Source organism: Balearica regulorum, chromosome 9, assembly GCF_011004875.1.
Source record: "Balearica regulorum gibbericeps isolate bBalReg1 chromosome 9, bBalReg1.pri, whole genome shotgun sequence".
Classification (NCBI taxonomy): Eukaryota; Metazoa; Chordata; class Aves; order Gruiformes; family Gruidae; genus Balearica; species Balearica regulorum.
The window spans coordinates 14,990,190-15,015,066 of record NC_046192.1 but is presented as its reverse complement, the minus strand read 5'-3'; the positions used below and the strand labels follow the sequence as shown (position 1 = coordinate 15,015,066).

General features: G+C 59.1%; 3 protein-coding genes across 4 annotated transcripts; all 3 read right to left on the bottom strand.

Annotated features, from left to right (window-relative positions):
- Window positions 1-6,577: 6,577 nt before the first annotated feature.
- Window positions 6,578-13,728, bottom strand: LOC104633661 (uncharacterized). 2 transcript variants are annotated; one of them, XM_075761220.1, is made up of 2 exons: window positions 13,245-13,728; window positions 6,578-10,978 (listed from the first exon to the last, which is right to left on the bottom strand). In XM_075761220.1, exons 1-2 carry the CDS (start codon window positions 13,424-13,426, stop codon window positions 8,446-8,448), a joined length of 2,715 nt encoding a protein of 904 aa, XP_075617335.1. In that variant the 5' UTR covers window positions 13,427-13,728; the 3' UTR covers window positions 6,578-8,445. The 2 variants fall into 2 exon arrangements, with proteins under 2 accessions (XP_075617335.1, XP_010298232.2); XM_010299930.2 differs by lacking the exon at window positions 13,245-13,728 and adding an exon at window positions 12,374-13,234.
- Window positions 13,729-14,422: 694 nt separating this feature from the next.
- CPN2 (carboxypeptidase N subunit 2) lies at window positions 14,423-18,156 on the bottom strand. The gene is made up of 2 exons (XM_075761218.1): window positions 17,167-18,156; window positions 14,423-16,259 (listed from the first exon to the last, which is right to left on the bottom strand). The coding sequence occupies exons 1-2, from the start codon at window positions 17,485-17,487 to the stop codon at window positions 14,616-14,618; spliced, it is 1,965 nt and encodes a 654-aa protein (XP_075617333.1). The 5' UTR covers window positions 17,488-18,156; the 3' UTR covers window positions 14,423-14,615.
- Window positions 18,157-18,269: 113 nt separating this feature from the next.
- On the bottom strand, window positions 18,270-23,558 carry LRRC15 (leucine rich repeat containing 15). The gene is made up of 2 exons (XM_075761219.1): window positions 23,418-23,558; window positions 18,270-21,711 (listed from the first exon to the last, which is right to left on the bottom strand). Exon 2 carries the CDS (start codon window positions 21,704-21,706, stop codon window positions 19,991-19,993), a length of 1,716 nt encoding a protein of 571 aa, XP_075617334.1. The 5' UTR covers window positions 21,707-21,711; window positions 23,418-23,558; the 3' UTR covers window positions 18,270-19,990.
- Between the last annotated feature and the right edge of the window lie 1,319 nt (window positions 23,559-24,877).

Genomic DNA, 24,877 nt, shown 5'->3' with positions numbered 1-24,877 from the left:
GCAAGGGCTGGCTTTGCCGGCGACGAGCCCAGTGACGATGCTGCGGTGCTGTGCGGCACAACCAGCCAGGACACAGTCATATTCTGAATTTCTTTCTTTTTTTTTTTTTTTTTTTTTCCCCCAAGCAGTCTTCTGAGGAAACATCTGCTGTGCCCCAAGCCCGCACCGGAGCTGAAGATCAAAATAAAGGACTTTTGTCTTTTTATTAAGCATTTTAGCAAACGTGACTATTACATTCATATTATATTTCCCTGTTTTGTACAAACACGTTTAAGTCAGCACTAAGAGGATTACGTTTATGGCACACCAATCTCTGCTCAAATGGGCTGACTAAAGAAACTCTTGTTAAACAGTATTTTCTCTAATGCCTGTTGCTTTTCTTCCTTGCCTTAGTGCTCAGACATCTATCCAGGCTCCGTAAATCCACCCTCCTCATAAGCTTTCAGATCAAGACTCTTCCCCCTCCGCCCCCCTCCGCACCCTTTAATACAGCTGAAGATGAACATTAGTGCTTGGTTCAACTGCACTGGAAAGGGAAAGGGCAGATTCATCAAAATCTTTATACCTCCATAGAAAAATGTAGCCTTTTGCCTTTCCTCGAGTGAATGCCTTTTCTAGAGGGTATTCATTAGGGGTTCGGTCTGTTTTTGCAGACAGCTCCACAGATGTTGACATTTTTTTTCTTTGCTGGGTTAAGACGCCTTCTATAGGCTTTCAGTCTTCATTTGTTACTTCTTTATTATCCAAGAGGGGTTTTTCTTTCTTTTTTTTTTTCTTTTTTTTTTTCTTTCTTCCCAAGGAGTTGACTCGGTTCTCTGAAGAGAGCAGTGGTAGTCAGGCTCATTATTATCTCAGACCTTTTTCATCGCCCCGGCAGGCCGGCCGGGGCCGCAGGGCCATTGTGGCGGAGCAGCAGGTAGCTGTGGCACGGCGGGGTCAGCGCTCCGGCCGGCACAGCGCCTTTGTGTGCCCGCCTCGTGCTGCCGGCTCCGTTTGTCCAGCGGTGGGAAAGGTCAGGAGCACGCCGCCGCTCCGTACCTGAGCTTTTGTCTCTGCCCTCTGCCGAGAGCTTATGGAAATAATTTGTTGGAAAGCAATCGCTAGACCTGGGGGGGGAAGCAGAGTGAAGGGGTGGAAGTGTGCTGGCAGGGATGGGGGTGGTACGGGAGCTGCCTGGTCCATCAGACGTGCTGCTTCTTGGCCAGAGCTGCTGCTGTTGAGTGCTGCCAGTGTCCACCCTCCACATGCCGCTCAGAGCTTTCTGTGGTCCACAAGGCTCAATAGCATTACCTTTACACATAAAGATGGCTGGTTTCTCATGGCAAACTTTGCAAAGAGAGCAATTTGGCTCAATGTGGCAGCTTAAAGCATGAGGCAGGCAGCACCCTTCACTGATGTCCCCATCTCCAAGACCAAGTGCATCACATCTTGCCCAGGACCCATCACCCTTGCCTCCAAACACACACCAGCCAAATACTCCACCCCAGGGCTGGCAGGTATCCAAACACTTCCACCCCAGCTCCCAAAGAAAATTTACTGTGTATCTAGAGATTTTTTTCCCAAAAAAAAGATTGCTTGGACAGACACGGGGACTGGCAAAGGCATCATAATTCAAGTGGTGCTTCAGGATCTCCTGTAACAGAAACCGGAGGTAAGGGCTCCAGCCTATTCACAGCTGGGCTCATTGTGTTGCCTCGCCGCTGCAGGCCACGCATTATCTCAGGGAAAAGAAAAGCCGCTCCCGCTCTTCCCGGGAGCCCTCCCGGCCTGTTCCCACACCGCCCCGAGTCACCGGCCCCACAGCCCACACCGGGCTCCCCAGCCGTGCTCCCAGCGTGCGCCAGCAGCGGGGCCGGGCGGAGGTGACAGGTATCTTTATCCCGCCACCCGGGAGAGCTCACACGTCCCACTGGCAGGAATTTGTCCGCAGATTTTCCCCCATTGAAAGGAGCAAAGAGGCTGAGATGATCGCTTGATTACGGCCAGGGCAGGCGAGGTGGAGAGACCGGGCAGCTCCCGGAGAGCTGTGCTCCCAGCCCCTAACCTCTCCTCCCCAGCACGATGATTTAATGCCTTAGTGGGGGACGTTGGCCCCAGCCATTGGGCAGCGAGTGGGCATTCAGGGTGACGTGATCCCAATTAGCGCTCGCTGTCTAAATAATGCCATGGTTGGGAAGGAAGATGCCCAGTGGCAGGCACAGCACCCTCCCACCTTCGCAGCACCGCAGGGTTGTGCTGCTGCCGGGTGCTTGCATCGGGTGCCCAAGAACTCCCCAGCCACCCTCGCCCAGCTGAAGGAGGAGCGGGAGGGGAGCAGCTCCCCCCACCAGCTGCTGCCCCGTGTCCCAGCCTGGGACACTGAGCTCACCGGCCAGAGTCCACATGAGAATACTGATGGAGACACCAAAACCCATCACATTCAGCCCCCACCGGCACGCTAAAAGCTCCTGCCATTTTCCCTTTTTATCACAGCTTTAGCAGGAGAGCTCCCATTAGCTTTACACACCGTCCTTGGGGAAACAGCTGATAGATGCATGAGATCAGGCAGATGGATTTTCTTTTCATCACTTACGCTGGAGAAGCCTTCCACCGCTAAAAGCAAGAGGAGAATGAGCCAGCTCTTGCAGCCTGATGGTGATCCACTGTCATGGACAGAGTCATGCACTTAGAGAGAAGCAACAATATATTGATGTAAAACAGTAAGTTAACAAAGTTTGATAGTAAATGTGACAGTGGTTTAACAAGAGTAAGGTACACTGGATTATTTACTGCATAGAGGACAGGGTCAGACAAAACTGTCAGGGAGACCCTCCCGTTGAGTCATGAGGCTCAGAAAGGACCCCCCAGCTTTCTAAACTCCTTCTCAGAGAGGAGCCTGGGTGTGGCTGGATCCAGTCCTAGTCCCAGACTTGATCGACAGCTTATGTCTAAAGGATTATATATGCACAATCAATCCTGTATATCACTTAGCTAAGATTTCAAAGTTTTGCATGCTATTAGTCACTTACTGAGGATCTGATGTGGCAAGGGTCCTCTGACCTCGAGGAGTAACCTTGAGAGGTGTCCCTACTCAAGGGGAGATCCTGGTGTGCCCCACTGCTGTGAAGGAGAGTTTAGTGGGCTCTGGGCTGTCCACTATTTATAGAGTAAGGAAGGTGATTGACTTATTCTCATATTTGCATACCAGCAAGACATCTGGGTCACTGTTCCAGACAACCCTTGGCTACCATGTCCCCCAAAGTCCAGTGTAAGCTGGGTGCAGCCATCACAACACCCACTGGTGGCTACGGCTTAAGGTGGTGGTGGGGGAGCACACGGCCACATCCACCCAGAGGGTCACGGCTGGATTTCACGCACCTTGCTCCACGCTGGTGCCTGGGGGCTGCCTGGCCCTAGCAGGCAGGGCAGGATCTGGCCCAGAACAGCACTGACTCGGAAGCAGTTTTCTCGGGGCTGGACTCCCCATTTCCCCCTGCACAGGGATCAGTCCCCTCCCAGCACAGCGTTTCAACTGGCAAACTCCCAGCCACAACCACAGGGAGAAAGCAGCTTTTGTTTAAAAGCAGAGTGATGGCATCCCTCGCTGTGCCTGCCTTTTATCACTCCAGTGTGTTTGTGTCGGCCGTTGTCCCCACCTGGCATGCCGCAATCTCGGTGGTACTGGCTGGCTGGCACTCACACGCACCCATCGGCATCAGGGATGCGAAGGAGCCCCGGGCGCAGGATCCACAGCAGCCTTCACATGAACATTGTGAGCGCTGAGGTTTATAACCCAGAAAATCTGGGCTCTGAAGGGCTCTGTCTGGCGGGGCAGGAGGCGTGCTGCCCTGCCCAGAGCCACTTTTATGCCATTGTGCCTTTTCAGCATTGCATGAAGGCAGCCAAAGAAGGGGGATTTTTAATGGTTCCAGGGGAACAAAGCAGGAACATTCGGCCCAACTTCATTACAGAATCATCTGAAACGCCTGAGGAACGTTTCCCACTAATTATCATAAATAGCCGAAAAAAATCTTTCCCTCCCAAAGCAGGTTCCAGCTGCCCCTCTGTGTTTTCTCACCTCCACTTCCAATAGCCTGACCCTGCCCCTGCACAAAGGGGAGACCCCATCTCCGCTCCCCCCCCCACCAACTCGGGAGGCTCTAAAGAAATACAAACAGGCAGCAGATTAACAGCACTTGTTTGCACCTTAAACAAACAGGCGACTTCCGCCGCTCCGGGCTCTCCCACTGCCCAAGGGAGGATGCACCGTCTGGTTTTCTTTGCTCTTGCTCCCTGCCCTGCCCAAATCCTGGATAAAAGCATGGGGAAGCACAAGGCATGAAGGAAGCAGACCACGGATGGGAACACTGGGGCTGCCAGCCCTGCACCCCCTTGTACCCCATCTCCTGTGCCTGGGTGTCCTCTCGCTGCCCCAGGTGCCCTGGGAGAGGCCGGGTCCCTGCCCTGGCAGGACATGGTCGCAGCCCTTTTGCAAGAGAGTTGGGAGATGCCAAGGCCAAAGCAGACGAACGAATGTCCCAGTTCAGCTCCTGCCCTGTGCACCTCACAGGGCTTCTCGGCAAGGAGCAGCCTGACGTGGCTGGACGGGGGCTGTGAGTGGGTGTGGGGAGGGATGCTGCGGTGAAGGATGGGGTCGGAGAGACAGACTGTCCAGAGGATGCATGGAGGAGCGGTGCTGCTGGGGTTCAAAATCATCACCAGCGTTGAGGGGCACAGCAGCAACACTGAGCAATGACTGCCAGCCCACGGTCAGCTCTGCTGAGCGCAATAGGCGGATGGGTGCCGGACATGCCTGCCTGGCCGGTCCTTAGGCTGATCCCAGCAGCCGCATCTGCCTCTGCCAGGGAGCTGCCCCAGCTCGAGTCCTCACCCTGCAGGTCCCATGTCACCCATCCCACCTCTCCAGGTAGCACTGCCGGCACCTCCCTGCTCCTACAGGACCCGGTGCCAAACCAGCCCCTTCTCGCCCTGCCCGCAGCACACAGAGCAGCCAGCCCCCAGCCCCCCACCCCACCAGGGCAGCCGGTCCTGAGAGACGTGGGGGCTCAAAGCACACCAGCAGCGGCACAGTTACGGCACGTGTTTGGGGCCAGCACACGAGGCGGGTGCCCGGGGAGGAAGCTGCGGCAGCGCGGCCGTGGGCTGGGGCAGGTTCCCAGCAGCAAGCCGGCAGCAGGACTTGCCCGCCGGAGGCCCAGGTTTACTCCCCGCCCGGGTTATTGTACAAATCCTACCATGCAGGTGTTCGTTGCCCCCCTTCCCACCAGCCACAAGAAAGGGCTGTTGCCTGTGAGCCCCCTTCCTGCCCGTGGGGTGCCCCAGGGGCGGGGAGGGGACTGGAGGCAGGTGGCAGGGACAGGCCAGTGCACCCACAGCGCAGGGGGCTCCCGGCAGGGCTGACGGACAGAGGGGTTACAGGTCGGTACCACAGCACGAGTGACGGGGATGTGGGAACCACGTCTGGTCTGCACGGGGCAGGAAGAGAGCCAGCAGCATCTGCGGGACTCCCGGGCCATGCTGGAGACCCCTGGTCCCAGCACCGCTCAAGGACACGCACCATGTCCTGTCTCTGCTTCTGATTGTCACCTGAGGCTAATTACAGGGACCTCAGGCAGTCAAAGCAACTGGGAATTAGTTTACAGAGTCACAAGCAGCCTGGAGACACCACACAGGGAAGCTCACCTTTTTTTTCCCCCAGTGCAAGAACCAGGGGCATCCCATGCAAGAAACAGTGAGCAAGGGAACAGCAAATCTGAGTTCAGAGAAACCAGAGAAATTCATGGATTAAAAAAATCATCAAGAGCTACTTAGTGCAATGGCTGTCCTGCTAAGGGACCTGGGCTGCCCACAGCAGAATGGGAAGGGTGTGTTGGGGTCTGTGCGCTCCCCGGGCACCCACCACGGCCACGTACCTCCCTGCCAGGAGGAAGGCCTCTCCTCTGCATCACACTAAGGTGCAGCTCCAAAGCAGAAAACCTGTATGCTGGTGTCCTCCGTGCAGATCCCCCGTACCCTGCCCCATTCCCACACGCTCTCTGGCTGCTCTTGCTCAGCGATGAGGAAACCCAAGCATGTTCCCTCACAGGCTGCCCAGACACATCACCCCCAGGACACCCTGCATCCCACCCGCCTCTCAGCCCCTTCCCTCCTGGGGTACACCAGAACGAGCAAGGGCACATGGGAACGGCTTCTAATTCCTCCCAGCCTAGCACAGCCGTAGCGCTCCAGGGATCGGCCCCGCAGCCATGGAGGGAGCCGACTCCTGCCTGAGAGCCAGCTGCACCGGCCTGGCCTCGGGAATGCAGGCGGCTGTATTTTCATTGCAAATTAGAAATCAATCATAGCAGGAAATTCCCGTGCTGAGAACACCCTGGCTATTATTATTTTACAGCACTCGGAGGTGTTCTGGGCACTTAGAAAGATGTGGCCCTTTCGGGGTATTATGGGGCAAATTAGTTTTAAAGGTGGCTGTAGGAATGTTGGCCATTTGGTTTCCGGAGCGGGACGGGCGCAGGTGGAGACTTTCGGATACACCACTGCTCTGCAAAGGGAATCAGCACGCTCCAGAGTGAACACCTCAAGCCTGACCCCAGCTTTATTAATAACAAGTAATTAATATAAGAGCGGACGTGCCTTGTGTCTCTGAAGACCTTTTAAGATGTGATTATGTTGTGCTAATCTCACCCCGAAGTACTTCCCTGTTTAGACTGCACTGGGCCATTAAATATCTGAAAAGCCAGCGGAGACCCCCCCTCGCCGCCCCGGGAAGTGCTCGGGGTCTGTTCCCCGGCAGCCAGGCCCCGCTTTCAAACCCTCTAAATCAAGTATTAAGTCGAGCCCATCTGGACTGCCAGGAAAAACACTCCCTCCCCTCATCTGCGTCTCATTACCCGCTGTGCCAGCCCCGGCCCTGGAGCTGCTCGCTCCATCCCGCCCAGATGTGCTGCCCCACACTCGCCTCCCGTATTTCACAGCCGTCAGCAGGACTTCAAGGAGCAGCCGAAGGGCCTGTAACACTGCACAGGCTCTTAGCAAAGACATATATCCAGGTCCCTAACGCATATCCGCAGGCACATACCCTAACACGAAGCCCCTTTCCCCCTCCTTTGGTCTTGCACCAGGCAGGGGAGCTGGGACGCTCGGGTCTCCCTGGCCAGGAGGATTCTGAGCTGCTTCCCTGCAGCTCTTTGCCCAGCACATGTCCAAATAAAGCAAAATAAAGGTACCCAGAGACTCAAACCAAGGAACAACCCCTGTGTTCATCAGATCAAAAATCTCCTGGGCTAAACCTTTCCAGTAAAAGTGTCAGCACTTTCTGCAATGGCAGAAAACCCGCAGAAACAGCCACTTTTGTTTAAGTTCGGTGCTTTCCTGGCCCTGGTGGCAGCCCAGGACTGCAGAGGTAAAAGCTCACATCAACCCTTCAGTTACAAGGAGAATTAGCCTCTTCCTCCTGAGCTTCTGAAGAGCCGGTGCCCAGCCTGCAGTCAGGGCTCAGCATCAGGTGAAGTTAGGGTATGAGAACCAGGTGGCTGACCATGCTCAAACGTTACTGTTCCAGAGAGGCCAGGGCAGGCAGCATCGCAGAGAGGTTTCAGGGGCATGAGATTTAACAGGGGGAAGAAAATAATGTCTGTTGTCCCTCTATGTCACTGCCTGCAGGAGGGTGTGCAACCCTGGTCCTACACCAGCCCCTGATGGCCGGCACTGAGTCGGGACCCCACACTCCAGCAAGCAACAGGAGTCCCCCGCAGCAGGTCACAGCGAGAAAAGCCCTGGGATGAAAACACTTCTGTGACCTTCAGTGCACAGCAGAGATGCAGGGGAGGCTTTAATATCAGTGACGAGGAACCGGAGAAAGGGAGGGGAAGAGGTCAGAGTGTTACAACAGACATACCAGCACTGAACATCCCGTAACATAACGTGGGCAGTAAGGCAGGCGTGGGGTGGGAAGCCTTGGGACATCCTTCCCCAAGGACTGCTTGCACGCTGCAGGTACCTGCCAGGGATGGGCAGGAGATGCAGACAGAAGCCGCGACCAGACCCTGCAAGCAAAGTGCGGGCCGTGCCCGATGTCCAGCGAGGTCCCCAGCTGGTCGGCTGAGGGGTCTCCAGCATCTCTCTGCGGTGCCTCCAGGGCCACTGGTCGCCCTCTCTGCTCCCAGTGGCCCTGGGCAGGCGGTGTCAGCCACTGCCTGTGTCGGGATGCCATCTAGTGTCGCTTGGCAGAAGGGCCCGTCAGGCAGTGACATCGTGCATAGGCTCCCCAGGCTCACAGCACCTCCGGGGGCCAGCTGGCAGGCACACCAAAGCAGCCTGGGTGCTGGGCACCCACCGCCGGGGGACGATCTGCACCCCATGGCTTACGTACCCCATCGCCAGCATGGCTCCAGGCCCCGCAGGAGGACGATGGGCATTGCCCAGGTCACGCCAGGGCAGCGAAGCTCAAAGCGGTGCCCAGACTTGCTCGGGGGGCCGTGGGGCAGCCAGCGCGTGGAGGCTCAGCAGCCTCACCGGCGGCACCGGGCGGCCCCGGCGGCAGGTGGCTTGGCGAAGGAGAAGGGCGAGCATCCCCCATAGCAGCACGCAGCCTGCCTGCAGCACCAGCGCGGCCAGGCCCAGGGCCAGGGAGACCCGGCAGTGCCGCGGGCTGGACCGCAGGGCGAAGCCCCAGGCTCGACGGCCGATGGGGGCCAGGGGTGGGGAGGCCGGCCAGGGGCTCGTATGGTCTGGCGGCAGGGGGACGGGAGGCGTCGGGAGCAGGATGGTGCCTGCAGGGGTGGGAGCATGCTGGGGGGCTGTGGGAGCGGGCCAGGTGCCAACCGTGGACAAGCCCCACACAGCGGCACAGTCCTGCTCCCTGCCTGGCACAGGAGCACGGTGGGATGGGGAGTGTGAGGCCAGCGGGACTGTGCCTGGCACAGCAGCCCTGCGGGGTGGCCAAAGTGCCCTGGGGGAGGCTGAGACAATGGAGATGCTGGGTGTGCCCCACGGTATGGTGGCTGGCCTCTCTGTGGGCACCAGAAGAGCAGGAGGCACTTCTCCGGTGGCGGCTGCCAGAGGGCTGGTAAGCATCAGTGTAGTGGCAGAAGCTAGAGTGGACAGCGCAGGCTCTGGGGTGGTGGCCCCAGGAGGCTGTAGGCTTATGATGGCTGGAGTTGGACACAGGTTGAAGGCCTTCAGTGGCACAGTTGGTGATGGGATGGTGATGGAAGCCTTGGGCAGCACAGCTGGTGATGGGGTGGTGATGGAAGCCTTGGGCAGCACAGTTAGTGATGGGGTGGTGATGGAGGTCTTGGGCAGCACAGTTGGTAATGGGGTGGTGATGGAGGTCTTGGGCAGCACAGTTGGTAATGGGGTGGTGATGAAGGCCTTGGATGGCATGGCTGATGATGGAGCAGTGAAGAAGGCCTCCTTTGGTACGGTTGGCAACATGGCAGAGGTGGCCACAGGCGACAGCATGGTTGGCGGTGCCATGATGGGAAAGGCTGCCAATGACAGAGCGGTTGGCACTGCAGTGGGCAAGGCGCCATGTGACAGCAAGGTTGACAACCCTTGTGATGATGTGGAGGTGAATGACAGAGATGGAGCAAAAGAAGCTGAAAGAGGGAGCGTAGCTGGGCAAATTAAGTGGTCGTCCCTCAGAGATGTCACCGCTTGCCCTGTCAGGTGGGGTGGACTCTTGCATGACACTTGGGTGGACAATTTGACCTTCTCACTGTTGTCCAGGATCCAGCTGTGCAGGTAGCAGAGGTTGCAGTCACATCTCCATGGGTTCCCACTCAGATACACTGAGCTCAGCTTCTTCAGGGGGTCCAGGAGCCCTCGGGGGACACTCTCCAGCTGGTTCTTCCGAAGATTGAGGGTTTTCAGATTTGGCAGAGAAACAAAGACCTCATCATCCACAGCAGAGAGCTGATTTGTGTCCAGCTGAAGGTCTGAGAGCTTGCTGAGCCCAGCGAAGGCTCCTTTTGGTAGAGCTGCTATCTGGTTGTGGGACAAGATGAGTTTGCCGAGAGATGTGAGGTTGACAAAGATGCCGTCTGGAAGTGTGGCCAAACTGTTCCTGCCCAGGTCCAGCTCCCACAGGTGTGGCATGATGTCAAAAAGGCAGCAGGGGAGCTCTGTAATGTGGTTTGAACCCAAAGTCAGCAGCTTCAATTTGTTTAAACCAAAAAAGACCTGAGGTGGGAGTACCCCAATGAGATTGTTGTCCAAGAGGAGTTTCTCCAGGTGAGACAGGCTCCTCAGGAGCATGGGTGGCAATGTCCTGAGCCTGTTCCTCTGGAGACTGAGCTCCAGCAGCCCCAGCTGACTGTCTAACAGCCCCTCTGGGAGGTCCTGCAACTCATTCTCATACAGCCGGAGGACTTGCAGCTGGGGGAGTTTGCTAAAGGCATCCCCAGGAAGAGTTGTGATCCTGTTTCTAGCCAGGTCCAAAAAGGTTAGATTGAGGAGAGAATCAAAAAGGCCTTCTGGAAGAGAAGGGATTGCATTGATGTGCAGGGAGAGCTCTCTCAAGTTCTCCAGCCCATCAAACAGACCTTTGGGGATGTATCTGAGGTGGCTATCTCTCAGCTCCAGCCTCTGCAAGTTTGGGAGGTTTTGGAAAGTGCCCACAGCTAGTTCTTCTAATGAGGCGCCAGAGATCTCCAAGTCCCTCAGCTTCTGCAAATTATCAAAGGCTCCAGGTTCAACTGTCTTGATCTTGTTGCCAATAAACAAAATTTTGATCAGGTTAGGCATGTACCCAAAGGCACCTTTCCTTATAGCAGTGATGCTGGTTTGCACAAAGATAATCTCAGAAATGAAGGGCTTTGCAATCTTTGGGATCTCTTTGACATCATTTTTTGTCCCTCTGTAGACCTCCTGGTAGTCTTTGGGCATTTCATATGGATCATCACCCAGGATTTGATCTTGGCATTTATGGGGATGGAAGGAGAGGAAGAAAAGGAAAAGGAAATTCTGGTACATTGTCCTGAAAAAAAGGTTTCAAAAATCAGTTATGAAGAACAAAAAAAAAAAATCTCTGTCCACAGCTGATGTACTATGCTGCTGTTCAGCTCTTGGGACTCTTCTATTCAGATATCACAGCTCATTTTATGATAAAGAGAGAGATTGTACCAGCCAACGTACACTGCATTTACAAGAGTTCACGGCCGTCGGTACTGAGGAATGGGGAGGAAGAGAGCAAGCCAGCTCATGGCATGCCACTGGGAGACGCTCCAGGAGGGGCAAGGGCTGGACAGTCTGTTCTCTAGCCCTCCTCCTCCCACGTTTGGGCTGTAGGCTCAGCATCTGTCTGGGTGAAGAAGGCAAAGTGCTGCTGCCCATTAGCGCTGCCCCAGTAGGTCCAGTTACTCAGCAGGGCAATAGCCCATTCATGCAACAACAGAAGCAATCAGCCCTGTGCTTGCTAATGAGGGACTGGAAAAGGTCCCAGGAGCCAGCCAAGACCAGATGACCTTGTTTACTCAGAATTTCTACACTGTGCTGGGTGGACTTGCTATTTCATTGGTGCTTCTCTCAGTTCAGGGGAGTCATTTAAAACATTGATTCTAAGCATCTCCTTTTCAGAATTCTTGTTAATCACATCATATTTTGGCCTTGGTTATGCAGCTCTGTCAGACAGAAATGGTTAGCTTGTGAGCAGCAACCAAGCTTTAGAGCAAGGCTTGTTAAAAGACTATGAAATGTCCACAGATGAACTCTGTAATACCTAGCAGCCGTGAGCATTGTACTGGGACCATAGTTTCCAGCTTGTGATTCACAGCCCTGGGTGGGAGCAAGGGAAAGGGCTGTGGGTTGCTTCTTGGGTGTCCATCAAAGCTGACCATGCAAAAAAACTTATGCTGGGGGGTAAATATACTATGAAAAGTTAATTGCTGAAAAATGTTGAGAGCAGCAAATGCAGGAGGCTGGAAGCCACTGGATTTGAAGGGACACCAATGGGAGGTGAGGTATGTGCCAGCTGCCCCATGGAGTTCTCCAGGGCAGAAGCCGCTGCTGATCCCTGCCCATCCTCTCCCCAGGGAGACTTGGTTGCAGGAGCTGGGGGTGCAGGTGCAAAAGGGGCAGCACAATTGGGTTAATGGTGGGAATGGCTGGACTGAGTGCATGGGGATGAAAATAAACAGTCTTGAACTGCAAAACTCTTTTAAAACCCTCCCTCACCCTGTCTCGCTGCAATGGACCTCAGTGTAGTCCTCTGCTTGTTCCACTCCCCAGGAGTGCAGGGACATGGAGGTGCAGCCCCAGCTCACAGCACTGCAGCCTCTCCTGCTCCTTGCTACAAGGAAATGATCAACAGTTCCCCAGAGCCGCCCCTCCCGGCACATTTCAAAGAGAAAAAAAAGCGTTTTGCATCACTTACTTGGCCGAGCGCTTGCGAACGAGTCCAGCGGCTGGAGCAAGTCACGCTGTGTGAGGAGCAAGGCCACCAGACGGGGTCCCATCACCTGGCCAGCTCTTTATCCGTGGCCCAGGCGCAGGGCTTGGTTTCGTGCAAGGTCAGGGCGCAGCTCTGCGAGGGGAGATAAGGGACGGCTGGGGAGCAGGCAGCAGAGCTGTGCCCCCATCGTGGGAGGCCATCACAGAAACCCCTCGGAGAGGACGCAGGCACGTATCCTCTAGGTGTTATCTGCTGGCGCCACTTGACTAGTCACATCCAGGGAAACCTGAAGATCTCCAGGCCAGCCTGTTTTGTAGCTGATGGTCTCTGCAGTCCCATATCTCCACCAGCTTCCCATGCACTGCCCTCACCAACACAACAGAAAGGAGTTCTATTTAGAGCTTTTCCTATTAAAAATATCCAGCTGTTTCCTTCCTCAGGAAGTGGCTTATGTAGCTAAAGGTGCTGCTTTGAAGCCATTTGTTTAAGCTTCTAAGAGGGACAACATCTGTGGCCAGATACGCTGACACCCGGGCTCTGGGCTCAGCCCCACTCCTCACCAGCGGTAAGGCTGGGGCTGAGTGTTGCACTTGCCTCCAACTTAGCACAAGCCAAAGACCCCCCCACAGTGACACTTGGGGCTCCTGGCTGGTACAGGGTGTCTTGTGGGAAGAAACACCATGTCAAAGACTTAAAATGACAAATGCATCCATTGCTTCCCACTGGATAATTGCACTAATTGCATTTCTTCTTTGTTTTTCACCTGTTCTCATTAAGGTTCAGCTGGTGCTTCTGGGATTTCCTGGAAAATTAAAAAACACTCCCAACTAGTGCATGTTTTCAACAGCCTTACCCCTTTCCGATGTCAATCCCAAATGCATCCAGGTCCCCGCTCAGTGCTAGGCTGCTGCAGAGGCTGCAGGGTGGCAGAGGCCAGAGTGCTTGCAGTAGGAGTGACACCAGCCTGCCCAGGCCATGGACCACGCAGTGTGGCAGCTGTGCCAGGATTTGTGAAGCTGCAGCCAGCCCCAGCATCCCCGGTCCAGGCTTGGAACTGGCCACACCGGCATTACCTGGGAGATGGCCGCAGCAGGGTGGCAGTCCCTGTGCAGGGAAGGCAGCAGGTTGGCTGGGCAGGACAGGCAGGACAGGCTGTCCGGGGGTGCAGCGTTCCTCCTCCCAGGAGCATGGGGCTGGCAGCCCAGGGCACGGCTGGTGTCGCACACAAGACAGAGCCCCCGCTTCGCTGCGGGTCCTCCGGCTGGGCAGCAGGCGGGAAGGGGCTGGCAGAGGTGCACAGCCTGGCAGCAAAACCAGCGCAGCCCAAAGCAAGGATCCCAGCTCCCCGGTCCCTGCGAGCAGAGCTAGAAAGGCTGGCTCAGAGGCGGGTGGCCCGGCGCAGGGTCTCCCAGCTCTGCCTGGCCCAGAAGAGCCCGTGTCCCAGCGGCCGCAAGATGGTGCAGCAACATCGCACCGCGACCCCCGGCCTCCGCGCCGGGAGAAGGGCTCTCGCTGCAGCCTGCTGGGCGTGCACCTTGCACACACACGTACACGCACCCACGCACTCACACACACGCATGTGCATGCACCCACACTTGCCTTTTTTTTTTTTTTTTGGGGGGGGGGAGCACCCACCTTACCTGCCATGCCCTGGGTGGGCAGTGCTGCCGGCACTTCGTGCCCTATCTCCACGGGTCTCCAAACCTCTGTGGGGCAGACTGCGGGGCTGCAGACCAAGCCCTGCCAGGGTGATGGAGGACCTGCTGGTGCAGACCCCTGGCCTGGAGCCCACCCTGCAGCCAGGCGGCCCGCGCCCTTCACGGGAGGAGGTGGGGCAGGAGAGCTGCCACAGGCAGAGGGGACCATGCCGGAGACCAGCACCTACTCACTGCCAGGCACCCATGTCTCACCATGCACAGCCCCAGCCCAGTCCCTGTTGGACCTTCACCACTTCCCCAAGATACACAGGCAGAGGTGGGGGGGGAAAGAGTGTTTCCTCTCTCTTCCATAGGAACTGGTTGCACAGAAGTAATATATACATTTTAATGATATTTGAAATACACAGGAAATGCATGGGTAGGAGAATAAATATCACCAGGCCAGCTCTTGTGGAGAGCTCGGTGACCACGGCGGGGGTAGCAGAACAAGATGAGGTGCTGTTTCCCAGGCTGGTTTGGAAGTGGCCAAAGCAACAGCAGAGCAGAAGCAGATGCCTGCCTGAGCCCTAGGGTGCAGCAGGGAGACCTGGCGATGTGGCCTCGTCCCTGCTCTGTGCCGTGACAAGGACGCTGACCTGCAGCATGCCACAGCGGGAGCGCAGCACCCAGGCGCCCTGGTACTCAGGCCTCGGCCCCGCCACCTGCCCGGGAGGAGGAGGAGGGAGGCAAAGGCTGAGCCATTGGCAGCTCGTGGCATTGCAGGCCACGCTTACAGTGCCCTTGGGGTTGCTGTAGATGCACTTCCCTGGACCATCCTCACCCGGCGCCCCATCCCAGCCCTCCTCTGGTGGGACACTGGGTGCTCCCGGGCACTCCAGCTGCCCCTGGGGGACCTCCAGCAGGGACCGTCCCTGCAGGGCAGCCGGGCTGGCGCAGGAGGCTTGTGCATGGGTGAGGGGCTCAGCGAAGTCCTGGAGCCAGCCCAGGAGGTAGGTGAGGTGGCAATCGCAGGCCCAGGGGTTGTCACCCAGCCCCACGTGTGCCAGCTCCTCATTGGCATCGAAGAGCCCCGGGGGCAGGCGGGCCAGGCGGTTGTGGTCCAGTGCCAGGGTGGTGAGGACGGGCAGCCCAGCCAGCAGCCCAGGCGGCAGGCTGGAGAGAGTGTTGTAGCTCAGCTGCAGCATTGCCAGCCCCGTCAGCCCCTGGAAAACCCCGGCAGGGAGGTGGGCCATGGCGTTGTGTGAGAGCGCCAGGGTCTGCAGTGCCGACAGGTTGGCAAAGAGCCCCTGGGGCAGCATCTCCAGCTGGTTGCGGGCCAGCGAGAGGTGGAGGAGGCGAGGGATGCTGGTGAAGAGGGTGGCGGGCAGGGTGGCCAGGCGGTTGCCCTCCAGGCTGAGGACGGTGAGGTTGGGGAGACCAGCGAAGATGTCAGGGGCCAGGCTGCCCAGGGCGTTGTGCTGCAGCTGCAGTCGCCGCAGCCCCCCCAGCCCCGTGAAGACACTGGCCGGCAGCTCCTCCAGCCGGTTACCATCCAGGTGGAGCTCGGCCAGCTGGCCCAGCGCCCTGAAAGCACCGGGGGGCACCCGCACCAGCAGGTTGTCACTGAGCTTGAGGAGACGGAGGGCAGCGAGGGGGGCCAGCAGCCCGGCCGGCAGCTCGGCCAGGATGTTCTGTGAGAGGTCCAGGGTCTGGAGGTGCCGGAGCAGGCGGAAGATGCCGGGGGGCAGCGCCTCAATCTTGTTCCCCGGCAAGCGCAGGTCCTGCAGGCGGCAGGCAGTGGCGAAGAGCCCTGGCTGCAGGGAGCGGATGGCGTTGGCACCCAGGGAGAGCTTGATGAGGCTGGGCAGCCCCACCAGCACCCCCGGGCTGATTGCTGGCAAGGGGTTGCCCGACACCTCCAGCTCGGTGAGGCTGGACAGCCCCCGAAAGGCGCCGGCCTCCAGCTCCTGGATGTTGTTGTTGAGGAAAACCAGCTTGGTGAGGGTGGAGCTGGAGCCCAGGGCCCCGCTGCGGATGCTGCTCAGGGCCGTCTCCACGAAGAAGAGCTGGGTGGCGTTCCCTGGCAGGCCTGCCGGGATCTCCTGCATCCTCTCCTCTGAGCAGAAGACTTTGGAGGTGTCGTAGCACTGGCAGGCAGGGGGGCAGGGTGGGGGCATCCCCCCCACCAGCAGGGACCCCAGCCCCAGCAGCATGTAGACTGCCAGCCTGCACTGGAGAAGGAGCCGAGCCTCATCCCCTGCCTTGGCAGGGCAAAAATCTGCACCTGCAGGTGGGCGTTGCTGGGGAAGGGGCTTCTGTAGCCAGGAACGCAACTTCTTAGGGCTCTGCCAGCGTGGGCATCTGCCCTGGCTGTGGGACATCCCTTCAGCTTGCCCCCTGCACCACCCCAGTGCTCCCCTTGCAGGAACGGGGAGTGCTTCCCTCCCAAATCTCTCCTCACCTGCCCCATGCACTGGGCTGGAGCTCTTGCCCTGTGTCCCAACCCTGGTCCAGCCCACCCTGTGACAACCAGGATGGTGCCACCCTTGCCAAAGGTCCCCGCGTACTGCAGAGCAGCGACTGAGGCAGGACCTGTGTGGTCCCGTGGGGGCTTCAGGGGAACCCGCAGCCTCACAAAAGGTCCCTGTGAAGCACGGAGGTGTGCTGCACACACTGGGTGACAGGGACAACACTGCAGGGCTGCTCCGCGCTCAGTGACAAAAGGAGCAGGCTCCACGGGTTGTGTTTCTAATCGCCCATCAAGTACTTCTTTCTCTGCAAGCAACCAGAGTAGCATCAAACCTGCCGGAGGGATATTCAGCTTGACCAAACATCTGTTCCCAGCTCACGGGAGGCACTTTCTGAGACAGTGGCCTCTAGACCCCTACCAGTCCCTCCCTACTTGGGGTAACTGCCAGTGCTGCCATGTGATGGGGGATGCTGCCCACCCCACAGTGATGCCCACCTGCAGACTCCCACACAAGTGGCCCTGTCCTGGACTTACACCAGTGCTCGAGAGCAGTGTTGCGCTTGGCTTTTCCTTTCCTCCATCTCATTTGTTTTCACGCAGAGCCAACAGCGGCTCCCACCCATCCCAGGCCCCCCCCAAACTACCCGAGCAGAGCGGTTGCCACTTACCGAGCGTGGCATCGTGGGGACTGCCACGAGCCTGCGACAGCTTTGCAGGGACGCTGGTTGCTGAGACAGGACGATGTTTTCTGGTGTGGATGGGAAGGCGGCCAATGAGCTGTTCCTGCTGGGGCGGAGCTGCCCCTCACCGCTTATCGGCAACAACAACCCGTGTCCTTGGAGTGCTTCGAAAAATAACCCGTTCCCCAGTCCCCAGAGGAACTGGAGGTGAGGCCAGAGGCAGCCACCAGCAAGCATCCTGGCAGGGAAGTGAGGTCCCAGCCCCGGCTGTCCACAGGCCCTGGGACAGTGGCAGGGCACTGCTGTCATGGGTGGCACCAGTCCCACACTAAGGTCAGCACATTTGCTTCCAGCAGCCCCCCGAGAGACCTCCTAGACTTTATTAAATCTCACTGGGAAATGGTGCTAGCAAATACCCCTTGGACGAGGGAGGGGACCAGGCGCAGCTTAGCAAGGCAAAGCAACGCCATGGGGAGGGGACCACACTCAGACCATCACGCTGAGATGTACCAGGTGCTTTGCAGGCTGGGATATGCACCCAGCCAGCAGTGGGATGTCCAGAGGGACCTGTGGACCAGCTGGACTCCCTGGGAGCTTGTGACCTGCCTGGGGGAGCAGCATATACCACCTTCAGGGCTGCCCTGCAAGGGCCTGCATTGGAATGGGCTGGGGTGGCAGTGGCCACGGAGACACCCCCAGGGGCAGGAGGAGGGACACTTATGTGCATTCAGCCAGACAGATGGAGCAGACAGTGACACATGGAGAAACACAGCTGACACAAGCCAGTGGCAGCCAGCTCTGAAGGGAGCTAGGGAAACCCTCGGGGCCCGGCCCCAGGGAAAGGACTGCGCAGGAGGCAGTCAGTGTCTCCATTGAGAAGCTTGCCCAGGTTCCAGCTCACTCTCCAAAAGCCATCCTGCTGCTGTTGGATGGCTGAGCCCTCTGGGATCCCTCACCCCAGGGCAGAGCCCTGCCCACTCATCTTCTACCAGCCCCACCAGCCTGTACGGGCTTTTCCTCAACATGAAAAACTCTCTTAGCAGATAGCTGTGCACTGTGGAGGAGCGAATAAACAGCTCTTGGCACTGGGAGTGGACAACCGTGCTTTAATGGAGAGGTCACAGAGCAGCACCCAACGGCCCCACAGCACAGTCCCCTGTCTCCCGCCACCATGCAGGTCTGAGCCCAGAGGAGCATCCCATCATGTGCACAAGCATGGGGCTGTTTGTGCCAACACCGGCTCTCGGGGTCCCATGAGCAGCCAGCACTATGGGGTGCATGCCAAGGGTGACCCTTGTGCCGTGGCAGCAATCCCCAGGCAGCCTGGTGCCGCCACACTGTGTGCAGAGGTGAGCCGGACTCTTCTGTGGCCATGCCACGGCTGGAGGAGGCGCGGTGGCCACTGGACACAGGTGCTGCTGGGGGACAGTGTTGCCCCTGCCTGTGATTTGTGGAGCAGCCAGTGTTTGCTGACCCCCAACCTGGCGTGCACCACCAGCATCCTCACTGCCTGAGGGCTGCAAGCAGGTGGCAGGACCGGGGACACACACACACACACACACACAGAGGGGGACACTCGAGGTGGGAAGAGGAAGAGGGGAGAGGAGGAGAGGATGTAGCTTTGCCAGGCATAGCAGGGCCAGGCTGCTCACTAGGGTGTTGAGACTGCGAGGAGCAGGATGGGGCGCAGCAGGAGCAGTCCGTGGGGTAGCAGTCCTGGTATGCTCCAGTAGCGCTGGGGCACAAGCGCAGGAGCCTCTCCCAGTCCCTGGCAGACAGCCCTCACAGGGGAAAGGGCATTTGCAACGTGCCCCTGTGGAAGGGGCGGCCAGCACAGCCAGGCAGCGGGTCCAGCTCTGTGCGTGCTTCGCACCCATCGCCCCACCTCTATAATTCCCCCGCAGCAGGGGCTGGTGCAAGCCCCCCCGGCCACCCTGCCCGGTTGGGGCAGGGCACTGCAGGGAGGGGCACAGCCACAGCAGGGTTAGCACCAGCACAAGGCAAGCAGTCAGGGGATCTGCCGCTGCGCCCGCACGCCGACACGTGGCCCCTCACCTCTCCTGGCAGGAGATGCGCAAGGGCGGGGGGAGCAGGAGGCTGCTCGAGGCAGGGGAAGATGCTGGCTGTGCTCCGGCCCGCCTTGCCTGCAGGCAGGGAGGGCAGCTTGGACGCGGGCGAGTTACTCAGGGTGTGCCACCCCAGCAGCAGCGCCGGGCCCAGGCAGCCCAGCCCAGCGGGGATCGCCGCCCGGATGCAAGCGAGCTACAAAGCAACACAAGGACGTGCTGGAGGCAAAGGCGTTCACTCAGCTCCTGGCCCTGCGTGACGGTTCGCACCTGCCTGCGCAGGCAGAGGCTGAAGGCGTGGGGAGGGCGGGAAGATGGGGAGAGAGGGGCTGAGGGAGGGCAGCAGGTAGTGCAAGGGCAGGCAATGCTGAGGGGCCAATGTGAGGTGAAGGATGGGGAAGTCCTGTTGTTCGGAGTAAGCACCATCACAGCCAGGCTGTGGCTCCCTGCTCAGGGCGTCCCTCTCAGCACCCCACACCCCAGCTGCTGCAGGGAATGGGCACAGAGGCTGTGCTGGAGGCAGGGGGGGCTGGGGACAGAGGGCATCCATGGGGTGGGGGGAATGCCCTGCTGCAGAGCAGGGACAGGGCAAAGCAGAGCAGGACAGGGGGACGTGCAGCACATGGGGTAATGTTGGCCCATCCCAATCAGCAAGGGCAGCTGACGCTGAGCTGCCATCATGTCCCTTGGCCCAGTGGGGAGAGGATATCCCACCAGCACCGCTCCCCTCAGGGTCTGCCAGGGTCTCAGGCTTCGTTGGGTGCCTTCATCCTCATGAGCACGACATGGCTCTTCTTCCTGCATCCGTAAACCACCAGCGCCACGAGAGCGGCAAGCAGGGCCACGCACACCAGGACAATGACCGCCACCACCACCCCGCTCTGTGTGCGCGTCAGTCCCCACCATCCCCCCTTCTCTTCTTCCTGGGGGGAGACCGGTGACCCGACGGGGGGCTCCGTCCAGGTACGCTCTGGTGTCACCGCCTCAGAGGGGTGAGTAGGGAGCAGGGTGCTCCCCAGGGGGTAGGGAGAGACACTTGAGGGCTGGGAAGCAAGGAGCTGGTCCCGCAGCAGCCGGGCGATGGGGGTGCCCCGCAGGGCAGGGGGCTGGGTGCAGACAGGGGGTGTGTCGCCCACCTTATGAGGGTTGTCCTCCAGCCAGCTCCGCAGGGGCAGGATACCTTCGTCGCAGCACCAGGAGTTGTTGTGCAGCTTCACCTCCCGCAGGGTGGCCAATGGGGAGAAGATGCCGGCGGGCAGGTACTCCAAGGCATTGGCGTGCAGCTGCAGGTGCCGCAGCTCCGGGGTGGCCCTGAAGATGCCGCGTGGCAGCGCCTGTAGCTGGTTGTGGTGCAGGGAGATGTTCTGCAGCTTGGGCAACCCCTCCAGCACCTGGGCGTCCAGGCGGCGCAGAGCGTTGGAGTGCAGTGACAGCTCCAGCAGCTCCCCCAAACCCCGGAAAGCCCCCGATGCGACCGAGCGCAGCTGGTTCTTGCTGAGGACCAGGAGCTGCAGCTGGGTGAGGTTGCCAAAGACGGCAGTGGGGAGGGTGGAAAGCTCGTTCTCATAGAGCCACAGCTCCCGCAGGTCAGGCATGGGCCCGAAGGCACCGGGGGAGATGTCTCGCAGGCGGTTGACGTGCAGGGTGATCTTGGTGAGGGCGCGCAGAGGCAAGAAGACGCCGCTCGGCAGGGCGGTGATGAGGTTGTTGGACAGGTAGAGCTTCTGCAGGTTCCCGTTGTGCACGAAGAGCTCTGGGGACAGCGTCTCCAGCTGGTTCTGGTGCAGCCCTAGCTCCTGCAGCTCCGGCAGCCCATCAAAGATGCCCACTGGGATCTGCCGGAGCCGATTCTCGTAGAGCCGCAGCACTTGCAGCCGTGCCAGCCGCTCGAAGGCCTGGGGCGGCAGGCGGTCGATCTTGTTCCTGGCCAGGTTGAGCTTGGTGAGGCTGGTGAGCTGGTCGAACACCCCCTCCTTCAGCTCCTGCAGGTTGTTCCCGTGCAGCTGCAGCTCCTTGAGGTTGCTCAGATGGGCAAAGTGGGAAGGCTCCACCTGGAGAATCTGGTTGCTGGAGAGAAGCAGCGACTCCAGCTTGTCCAGTGGCTCGAAGACCTGCACAGGAAGCTCCTGCAGCTTGTTACTGGCCAGGCTAAGGTAGCGCAGGTCGGGCAGGTGCTTGAAGGCCCCAGGGCTGATGCGCGACAGGTTGTTCTTCTCGATGCGCAGCCCAATCAGCAGGGAGGCGTTGCGGAAGGACGCGTCTCCCAGCTGAGTGATGTGAGTGTTGATGATCTGGAGGGTCACGGCATTTGCAGGGATGGGGCTGGGGACTGTGGTGATGCCGGCACCGGAGCACTCCACCTGGGCAGTGCGGACACACTGGCACTGCTCCGGGCACTGGCCACCGGCCAGCTGGATGCCCACCAGCAGCAGCAGCCACTGCCACCAGCCTCCCCGCTCCATTGAGCCTGCAGCAAAAACAAAGGAGGGGGGGCTCAGCCCCTGCAAATTCTCAGCCCCCCCAGGGCTGCTGCTAGGGATGGGTGCTGCTTTCTCCCTGGAAAGGGCCACTGAGGCTGCAGCCACACTCCTGCCCCAGCACGGCAGCGAGGCAGAGGGGGGCTGGGGGCAGGCAGGGCTGGGCACTGCCCAGGCAGGAGTGCAGGACAGGACAGAGCCGGGGGCCGTGGCGCCTAGCAGCCATACCACAGCTATTAGTGGCATCCCTGGCGTCCCCCTTGCTTGGCTCCTGCAGTGGCCAGGAGCATGCTGGTTTCCTGTTTTGCAGCAAGTGTGGTGAGCTGCTACCAGTGGTGCTGGCCTCTCAGCACCATCGAACCACTGAGACCTTCACTGGAGCCAGCCTGCAGCACCCACAGCTGAGCAGGTCCCAGGGATGCTGGGTGGGGCAAGAAGGTATCCCCCCCCGGCACACCCAAGCACCCTCCTGGCTCTGCCCGGCAGCAAGGGCTCTGAGCCCCTGTTGTGGAGCCAAGAACAGCACCGGCACCCGCTGCCCAGACATGCTTTAGCTCTGATCCTGCAGCAGCCTGGGTCAAGGGGGCCCTCTGCCAGCTCCCCAGCCCAGGCTGGGTATGAGGGTGCCCCTGTCTGCACCCCATCCCCAGCAGAAGGTCTCAGCCCTGGCCAGTTTTGGCTGTGAGAGCAGGGTGTCCAGCGTGAGCACCCGTGTGCAGGGTGGTCCCAGGGGTAGTGCCTGGGGGGCCCCTGGAGCCCAGGGGGAGCGAGGGCGCTACAGCACGGTCCTCCATCATTCCACAAGGACAGCCACCACAGACACCCTCTTCTTCCTCCTCTGATCCGGGAGCTTTCCCCTCTCCGTAGATCAAAGCAGCAGCCTCATGCCAGGCTGGCACAGAGCAGCCCCCCGCTAACAGCTTCGAGTGGCACAAGGGAGGGAGAAAACCCACAGCCCCCCCCCCCATCCCTGAGCACAGCTCAGCCAGATGGGTAAGTCTGGCAGTGCAGGGGTCTGGGCACGGCCCCCCCCAGCTGGCACAGCACCTCAGGGTGCCGGTGGCACAGCCCGTGCCCTCCACCCCAGGCTCCCTCCAGGGAAGACGCTGGCTCTCCAGCGGTAAGGGAGGAACCCTCCACAAGCCAGCACAGTTTATGTTTCCCATATGGAAACAATCTCCATCCAAGAACAGATTTCTTTATAGCAAGCCGTTTATAAACTTCCCCAAAAGCTTTGCACATCAAAAGCCCTGCTCATGTCACTCCCTGGTAAGGCAGCTCAGAGAGCATCCAAGCTGGATCACCCTTCAGGAAAGGCAGCTGAAAACAATTTATCTCCTCTTTTCTTCTGGGGACAAAAAGTTTACAGAGCAAGGGGCTGAATATTCCCTAACATTCAGATCTTCAGCATCCCACTGCTCCTAACCTCAGCTCCCCCTAAATGTTACTTTTCCCCCCCTTGATTTTCTTTATGGGTTATTATTTAAGATACATTGCCTATGTAACTATTTCAGCTCCCACAGTGCCTAAGCAGGCTCAGTTAGTTGGAGAACCCTTGCAAGACAAACTTCTCCATCAAATAAAAGATGCTGAATGCGCACACCCCACTGCCACGCCGCCACCCCTCGGAGCTGCCCCGAGAGTCCCAGGAGCACGGGGCCACGCTCGCCGGGGTGATAGTGGAGAGGAGACTTACCCAAGTGTCCTGCAGCCGCGAGTGCCGAGTGAGCACAGCTCCGTGCTGGCAAGAGAGCCGAGTGCGATTCATGCTTCCCCTCCCAGTATATAACCCGTCCAAATCAATGAATCAGCACGGGGCAGCGTCGGGGTTAGGGAAAGCGCTGGAGCAGAGCTGCTTCCAACTCCTATTTCCTCGGCAAACAGAGCAAGCATCTCAAGGACGGAGTTTTGGGTTTTCCTCTCCTGAACCCCAGCGCTCTTGTTTGAAGACAAGCAGATGGCCCCATGAACGTGCTGCTAGTGCTCAGGTAGCAGCTTGGCCCGGGAGCCCCCACCCCGGTCCCCGGTGGGACACAGCTGGGTGCCCCGACCCGTGGGGGCAGGTGAGGCAAAGCCAGACCCCCGGTCACGATCCTGCCCTTTGCTGGCACACATTCATACCAGGGCTGCTCCATGGCATCGCCTCAGCACATGCACAGCGCTTGTCTCCCCAGCTACAGCCCCTGCAGGCGTCAGGACCTCCGGCTGTGCCCCAGCCCAGGGCTGGCAGCACAGGCAGCCCCCCAACATGCCGACCCTGCCCTCACTTCTCCCACCCGCAGATGCAAACAGGCCAGGAACCCACAAGCACCCACGCCAGGGCTCTGCCCCGCAGGCACCTCACCCAGGGAGCAGGCACCACGCAGGGGTCAGCAGCGTTGCTGGTGGCAGCTGGAAGCCAGGCTGCTTCAGAGAGCCCTCAGCAAGCCAGAGCATCTCCCGCCAGCACTGCCGTGCCTGTGGGTGCTGAGAAACCCCCTCGGTGTCGATTGCAGGCAGACTTGCAACTCCAAAGTGGCACACGTTGTCATCTCCCAGGGGCCACTGCCCTCTTCATCCTCAGTGGCCGTGACACCTGAGTGATGGAGCCCAGCACCCAGGGGTGTTTGGGAAGCAGGGCACAAGCCCGTCCCATCTGCTCAGGAGCACCTGTTGCCACCCCTCCCCTGTCCCCTCCAGCCCACATGGGTGCATGGGGGTGCCCTTGCTCCCCCCTGCCCAGCCCAGGCCCCTCCCCATGCCCACCTCTCCTGAGCAGCCCTGGTCCAGCAGCCACCAGGAACAGGTATTTGGGAGGAAGCAGCTGAAGAGAGCCAGCATTCATGGCTTCCCGGAGCCGGAGCAGTCCCGTGCTAACCACGGGGCAGCTGGAATTTCCCTGACCACGTCTAATCCTGTCTCAGCCCACCCATGTTTCCGCCAGCCACAGCAGCCCCTGCTCAGGTCCCAGCCAGTGCTAACGAGCTGCTGGAGATGGGAACAGCATGGGGCTGCTGCCGAAAGGGCACGAAGGAGCAAGGCTGCCTCCATCCCCATGCCGCAGTGTGCTGTGCCGTGAGGGGTGGGAGAGTGCAGGGCAGTGCAGGGGACAGGGACCTTGTTCACAGTGGAGATCAGAGCAGGATAAACAACAAACTACAGGGATGGAGAGAGAAG